Raw genomic sequence first — 7,652 nt, 5'->3', positions numbered from 1 at the left:
CCACTCCGAAAAGACCACCAGTTGTTACTTTTGGCCAGGAGCCCAGCCCCCTAGTCCCAATAAGTTCTTAAAATCTTCCAGTTCCAGTATTTCCAGGGTTAAGCAGCTAATTTAGTAGTATTTTAATCTTTGTTAGTTTTCCACATGTTTGAAAGACCTCTTAACTTGAATACTTAACATGTCTTTGGAAGGTGTTAGGATTTCCATTTACAGAGAGAATGGGCAAGATGAGATGATCAGGTCAGTTAGGTCACAGAGCTGATGAGGGCCAGGATGGGAACTCCAGCCGGGAAGCTGGGAATCACTGGGAGGGTATGCTGCCTGTGGTTTGTGAAGTTCACTCCTGAAATAGAATCCGATTATAAGCTCCTCCTCCCCCATGGGCTTCTGCCGGGGATGCTCAGCCAGGAGCTGGGCCCACAGCCCAGGAGAGGTGGAGGAGAAAGTTACTTTCCTCCTGGTTCCTGTGAGCGGAAAGATACCTACCCACCCCGGCAGCCCTCTGGTTCTTAAAGGTACAGGTTAGAGTTCCTTTCTCTGAAAGATCTGCACCAGTTTTTCCTTACTCTGGACTAGGCAGTATTTCCTAACACAGATCTTGGTGGGAGATTGATTTGAGACCAGAGGGGCCAACTGGCCTGGCTGCCACTGCTTCTCAGCACATGTTCTTTTTGCTCCACCCATACCAAGGGTGAGCAGTGGGGAATGGTCATGCTTGGCTAGGTAACAGTTGCTCACTCAGCCAGTGAAAGGGCAGAAACTGGGGGCACATGCAAAGGGGAGTGTCATTGATTGCAGCAGAAACGCTTCTTGCCAGCATATCCCTTTCTAAGCTGCTCTTTCCCATGAGTCCTGATTGACCTGTGGAAAGAAAGACGGGCTCAGGAGGAATATAGGATTTGAGACTTAACTAGTCCTTTCTCCATTCTGCCTTCCTCAGAAACTACAGCAACTTCCTATGGGCAGGTGGCCACTCACTTCGTGGCCATGCTCTGCCGGTCCAGAATCCCTTTGAGGTGATTGGCTTGAATTGCTGTCCCTTATCTGCTCTGTGCATCCTAGGTGTCACCGAACTGTCTTATCTGACTGGACTTCTGACAGCACAGAAGTCAGTGGTTGCCATCTTGTACAGTAGAAAATGAAGCCTTGTTTCTGCTTCCTTTGTCAGGAGAACTACGATGACCCGCACAAAACCCCTGCCTCCCCAGTTGTCCACATCAGGGGCCTGATTGACGGCGTGGTGGAAGCTGACCTTGTGGAGGCCTTACAGGAGTTTGGACCCATCAGGTACTGGGCTTGGAGGCCAAGGCGTGGGTTTCCAGAGAAGTCAACTGCTTGGCTCATTATGTGTCAGTGGTTTTTGGTTGGGAGTGGTGATTTTGCCATTCTGGTCCAGGGCCCTTTGCCTAGTCCTGCAGCTCTTGCACTTCTGGGGTTGGCCATTATACTTTGGGTCAGGTTGTAGCAGGTACCACATCGTTTTTTCCTTTCCTTCTTCCTCCTTTGCCTTAACAGTTTCTAGTCAACATTCTTTTTTTTTTTTTTTGAGAGGTTTTTGCTACAGGGTCCATGCACTAGCCAGAAAAACAGAGACAGAGAGACAGAAAGTGAGAAATCACCCCCTGAGGGATGGCCACACCGCAATCCCTTCTCCTCCGTTCTCTTCTTGGGATCTTGGGCACGCATGCATGCCCGCCTGGTGTAAGTTTAAGCCACTGGGTCCGGGACTTGAACCACGGTCGATGTTAGGAGAGTCCAGCGACAGCCATTATGCCACCTGCTGGTTCCCAACATTCATTTTATTCAGCAGTTTTGTTTTTTTAAATAATTATTTATTTATTCATTTTAATTTTTAATTTGACCAGAGGGAGACACAGGGTGAGAGTGAGAGAGAGGAAGTGAGAAAGCAAGCCACCAGATTCAGGACTCGAACCCTGGTTGGCCATGTGGGAGTGTCCAGCACCCTAACCACCATGCCACCTGCTGGTCCCAATTCAGCAGTTTTTTGGTTTGTTTTAGTTTTTGTTACAGGTCTCATGCTTTCCATAGACAGAGATAAAGTAAGAAATCATACCCATCTCACCCTGGGAAGGGGCAGCCACAATCCCTTCTTCACCCTCAGGATTTGGGACACACATGTACATGTACCTGGCATGTTTTTCAAGCCACTGTATCCAGGACTAAATTGCATAGTCAGCCATGTGGGATCCAGCTATCTTTACCATGCCACCTGGCTGGCTCATTCAGCAGTTACTTACTGAGTAGTTGGCACATACTAGTTTATGGGAGTGTAAGAACGGACAAAATTTCTAGATTCTTCTCCAAGAAAGTTGCCCATCCAGAGTGATTAGTGCTCTAATAGGGTGAGTGTACGAGTCTATTGGGGGCATCTGACTGAGTGAGATGAGGAAGGGTCCGAAAGACTTTCTAAGAGGAACTGATAGCACAGCTATCTTTTTCTTGTGCTTCTTGCGGCATGGGGGTGCTAGGTCAGGAAAGCTTTCAGGTATTATAGGAGTCAGTTCACAGAGGATTGAAGGATAGTCACCTCTCGTCTCCATCCCCCTGAGTGGGTTGAAACTTGTGTTTTCTCTGCCAGCTATGTGGTGGTAATGCCTAAAAAGAGACAAGCACTGGTGGAGTTTGAAGATGTGTTGGGGGCTTGCAACGCAGTAAACTACGCAGCTGACAACCAGATCTATATTGCTGGTCACCCGGCTTTCGTCAACTACTCTACCAGCCAGAAGATCTCCCGTCCTGGGGACTCAGATGACTCTCGGAGTGTCAACAGTGTGCTTCTCTTTACCATACTGAACCCCATCTATTCCATTACCACGGTGTGTGCCAGTTGGCATCCTTCTAGGCTCCCCCACAAGATCTCATCCCTTCCCTTTTTCCCCTTCCCCAAGCTGTGTCTGCCAGTGCCCATTCATCTTGCCAATCTTTGCCTTTACAGGATGTTCTTTACACTATCTGTAATCCTTGTGGCCCTGTTCAGAGAATTGTCATTTTCCGGAAGAATGGAGTCCAGGCTATGGTGGAATATCCTTTGTTAGAAAATAGGTGTTCCCTGGGTGGGGGCTCTCACAGAGCCTGGCAGGGGGCCATTCTTCGAATCAGCATGTGTGAAACAAATGCCTGTCATGTGGCAGATGCCTTCAAGAGCCTATGGTCTGATGATGGTGGAGATAAGGGATCAGACATAGTGTGGTGCACGAACCTTTAAGCGAAGGGGGAGGGAGCGGTGCTGTGACGTACAAGAGGAGAGGAGCTTAGAAGTGGACCTGGGAAGATACCTGAGGGAATGCTGTCCTGTTTCCATGAGGAGATCACTGCTGTTTTGGAGGTAGAAGGAGGCAGCAGCTTCTGCAGAGTTCCTAAGATGAGCAGGAGCTTAGTGTCTGAGAAACCTGATCTGAGAACTGCAGAGCAGCTGAGAAGGGGGAGAGAGATTCATCATAGAGACTGGAAGAAGATAGGGCAGTGACATGATCAGTAGACAGCTTAAGACAGGTGGCTGGGGTTTAGTCAGCTGCATGAGATTAGGGAAGAAGGTGGTTGGCTTGGGTGGCAGCAGAGAAAGTTGCCTCCACCTCCAGGCTGGCAGCTTGGGTGCAGTGCAGAATATGAGAATTCTGGCCAGTGACTGCCTACAGGGGCAACCTCTAGTTCAGTACCACTGTTGACTTCTCCCCTGAGCATGATGGCTGTGTCCAGTGACTGGGCTCCAAGGCTACACATAGCATAGTCTTCAGGTACTGCTTTGTCCTCATCCCTCTCTGGGACAAGATGAAGGCCCTTCCTTAACTTCACCCACGTTTGACTCTGTGCAAAGTGCCCAGCGGGCCAAGGCCTCACTCAATGGGGCTGATATCTACTCTGGCTGTTGTACTCTGAAGATCGAATATGCAAAGGTAAATCTGGGAAGCAACTGTCCCTTGTCTGCTTCCACATATGCTGGGGTATGACTGATCTCGTGCTTTGTCTTGTTCTTACAGCCTACACGCTTGAATGTGTTTAAGAACGATCAGGATACTTGGGACTATACCAATCCCAACCTCAGTGGACAAGGTAATCCCAACGACCACTTTGTTCTAAACACACCTGCTCGCCTTCACTCGACTAGCGCACTTCATAGACCTGGGCTCAGGGTTATGTAATGCCATTGGGCTCCCTGTGGACATGGGAGGGCCTTGGGGTCACCTCTTGGGAAAGACCTCAGTGGGAGAGGGTAAATGAGGGGCCTCAGCAGGTCCTAGAAGTTGCTTGGGGCCCTCTTAGGCCTCTGAGAGTGTGGAGTCAAAGCAGAGGCTTGGATGGGATGGGGAAGCGGGGGGCCTCACAGAGGACCAAAGCATGGTGATGGCTGAGAAACCAGTAGCAGTTCCCAAGTGGAGTCTGCTGCTTTTCTTCTGGAGCCTGGTTAGGGACACTGGCTCTCCATTCTTGCTGCTCAGAAATGGTCCTCTTGTTCTCTACTGTTGAGGTTCTGATTGTGGGGTGATGGACTGGAGATGATTAGGATTCCTGGGCTCTTGAAGCAGAGCCTTTGGGCAAGCTAACCTTGTGGAGGTGAAACACTGGATTGGATCAGGGTGGAAATGCCTCACCTCATTTGTAGGGGGAACTCAACATCTCTGCAGAGGGCCCAGATGGACAACCCCCCTTCCTAGTGTGTGTCTCAAGAATGGTTTGCCTTTGGTAGGGGGGAGAGGTGCTGGATTACCTGTGAAAAAGAGCAGCACGCCCTCAGCGAGACCGTCTGTTTCTGTCTTGGTCTGCTACGCCGGGCTAGGCCATGGGCTGAGACGGGAGGCCGGTTGCTGACATCGCACAGGCTTTGGGAGGCCAGAGGCTCCTGGTCCTAGGCAGGCCTGTCCTGCCCTTGCAGCTGGGAAGGAGTGGGCAGGGTGGGCTAGACCCTCCCCAGGATCTCACAGTGGGCCCTGTGGGCCTGGCTGCTCCCTCCAAAAGTCAGAGGCAAATTGGTGACCAAGTGAATGTACCAGAGCGGGCAATGGCATTACATGACTGCTAACAGAAACATGGCAACCAACAATTTCTTCTCCAAGGAACATAAATAGAAGATGTGCAGACCGGCAGGGGCTAGTGGCAGGGGCTGGCTGTGCATTCGTTTTGATGCCTCTCAACTTTGGCCGCCCCAAGGCCTGGGGCCCAAAAAACGAGGGCTGATGAGGTAACCTGGAGTGAGGTCGGTGCTTCGCCACCCCCTCGGGAACCATACTTCAGCGGCTCTGCCTCTGCACATTGCTCACCAACACACAGGGTAGAAAACCACTAGCTCTTCTTGGAGAGAACAGAACATGCAGCCTCCACCACGTCCCCAGAAACAGCTGCAGACTTGAGCTCACTACATCAAGAACACCACACCGCGCTCCAAGGAACAGCTACAAGCACAGAGGCAGAGGCAGACAGAGACAAAGAGAAAGAGACGCAACATGGCAGCAGACACTGCTTTTTTATTAAACATTTAAAAAAAGGCAAAATCCAAGCAAACTTGAACCCGAGAATGTACACAGAAGTAGGAAACACAGAGAACAGCTCTCTCAGCCAGCCAGCGGTGCTCTTTTCGGAGAACGATTCATAGACTGAAGTAGATTCCATGGGCCTCCAAGACAATAGGATCCTCTCTCCATTCCTCGCCATATGGGTTTTGGTTTTTAAGTCCTTTGGTTTGGGGAGGGCCTTCTTTTTTCTTTTCTGTTTTGATATTTTTTCTGCAGTCACCGGCTGCCAACATAATCTGCACCAACTGGAAATCAGAAACAAATCCCAAAAAGAAAAAAGCTTAAACCACAACAACAAAAAAATCAAAAAAAAAAAAAAAAAAAAAAACTGACCTAAGACCAGACAGCCAAACAGCTCAGAGACACACAGTTACCTGCTGGTGGGTAACCAGGCGCGCTCCCAAGGCCAAAAGTGCGGGCATAGCGGGGCCACTGGCACACTTCATACCCAGGAGACACGCACATGGAGCGCTACACAGCCAGAAGCACCGCACTGCAGCACATAATGTGAGGAGGTGACAACATGGAGGGACACTACCCACTTCATACACCTTTATTTCCACTTTCTGATATCTTCTGAGGACAGAACATCTGTGAGCCATTTTGACTTAAAGCATTGACTTTTAAAACAATTCTTAAAAAAAAAATTGTAGCGGATGTGTGCCGTAACTTGTATTTATGACTGTAAAACCATGTGATGCAGGGTCGCAGTGTATGTTTGATGGGACGCCATCTTTCAGAACTGTGCTAACTCACTGTTGAAGCGTCCAATGGTAAGAGAAAATACAGATTTGTTTTTTGTGACAAATGGACATTGTACTCTGTACTTCTGCTGTAAGTAGCCCTTTTCCATCTTTGTAATGACTGGTTGTTGAAAACAAAACCCAGGCTAGGTAGCAAGAAAGGGCAGTGATTTCCAGCTCTGGGTTTTGGTATCAGCTAGACCTGGGTTCAATTCCTGACTTAGTCACTAACTTGTTTGTGACGTTGGGCCAAAGTGTTTTTCAGGTGCTCAGTTAAAAGTAAACTGCTCAATTTTCAATATTTGTAAACTGGGACTGAAATATTAAAACCTACCTCATAGGGTTGTTGTGAGGAATTCAAGAAGCTGTGATGTTTGTAAAGCACTTAGTCCAGTGTTTGCCATTTAAGTGCTAAATTAACGGTAGTGATTCTGAATTGCAGCTGGGGTTGGGAGGTGGATATGCGCCATTGTTGGGTCTGTGAATGTTGATGCCTTGTACATGACTGCATATTTGAACTGATTCTGCTGTTCCCCTGCTTGTGAACTCCTACAGTCCCTCTCCTTGGGCTGGATGTGATGGGGTGGGAGGGTGAGCGGGGTCAGGATTGAGAAAGAAGGGACTACTTAGAGCATCAGGTCTAGAACTCCTGGGACCTTGGGGCTTGAGAGCCAAGTTGCATCTTCCTTCTGCCTATAGTGGGGTAGTCTCCCTGTTCTCAACCCCTGCTCCCTTCACTGGGAGCTATTTTGGAAAGCTATTCTGGACTCTGTCAGCTTCTATAGCCACTATATCTTCCCCAGAGGGCCTAAGAGCTAGTCTTCCCACCAGGGCCAAGGCAAGAAAGCACACACAACCTGGCCTCATCTATTTTTATAAGTGCATTGCCGAAGTGAGCACAAACGTGACCTCATCCTCAACCAGAGGGCAGACACCAGTGACTTTGGTGTGTGCAGGAGGGGAAAGTGTCTTGGGCTTCATGCCTACCCTGGGTTGAGCTGTAGGAAGGATAGCTCTGCGGTCCTTGTAAGGAAAGGCAGAGGTTCACAGAACGGCCCATAGGAGCTGAGGGACGTTGAGATTAGCCTCTAGTCAGGAGGGAGACACTTCTCTTTCCATGTTAGACTCTTAACTGTTTTCTCTGTCCACAGGTGACCCTGGCAGCAACCCCAACAAACGCCAGAGGCAGCCCCCTCTCCTGGGAGATCATCCCGCAGAATATGGTGAGGGCAGGGGGTTCCCCTCCGTGGACTCCCGTGGCTCATGTGCCCCTGCCCGCCGCCCGCCGCGCAAATTCTCACCCGTCCTCCCTCTCTTTCCTTCCCATCCCCCAGGAGGGCCCCACGGTGGGCACCACAGCCATTACCATGATGAGGGCTAC

General features: G+C 49.7%; 1 protein-coding gene across 1 annotated transcript in view; it reads left to right on the top strand.

Moving 5' to 3' along the window:
• Positions 1-1,168: 1,168 nt before the first annotated feature.
• HNRNPL (heterogeneous nuclear ribonucleoprotein L) overlaps positions 1,169-7,652 on the top strand; it is a gene marked incomplete at its 5' end in the record, with an annotated part of 10,351 nt that continues 3,867 nt past the window's right edge. Inside the window, 7 exon segments of the mRNA XM_014592946.1 lie at positions 1,169-1,287; positions 2,600-2,837; positions 2,957-3,042; positions 3,818-3,914; positions 3,999-4,071; positions 7,423-7,494; positions 7,606-7,652. Of these exon segments, the coding sequence (XP_014448432.1) occupies positions 1,169-1,287; positions 2,600-2,837; positions 2,957-3,042; positions 3,818-3,914; positions 3,999-4,071; positions 7,423-7,494; positions 7,606-7,652 (732 nt within the window).

This window comes from Tupaia chinensis, unplaced genomic scaffold, assembly GCF_000334495.1.
Source record: "Tupaia chinensis unplaced genomic scaffold, TupChi_1.0 Scaffold138910_1, whole genome shotgun sequence".
In the NCBI taxonomy this organism is placed as follows: Eukaryota; Metazoa; Chordata; class Mammalia; order Scandentia; family Tupaiidae; genus Tupaia; species Tupaia belangeri.
The sequence above is the reverse complement of the archived record's forward strand: the minus strand, read 5'-3'. Positions and strand labels throughout refer to the sequence as shown.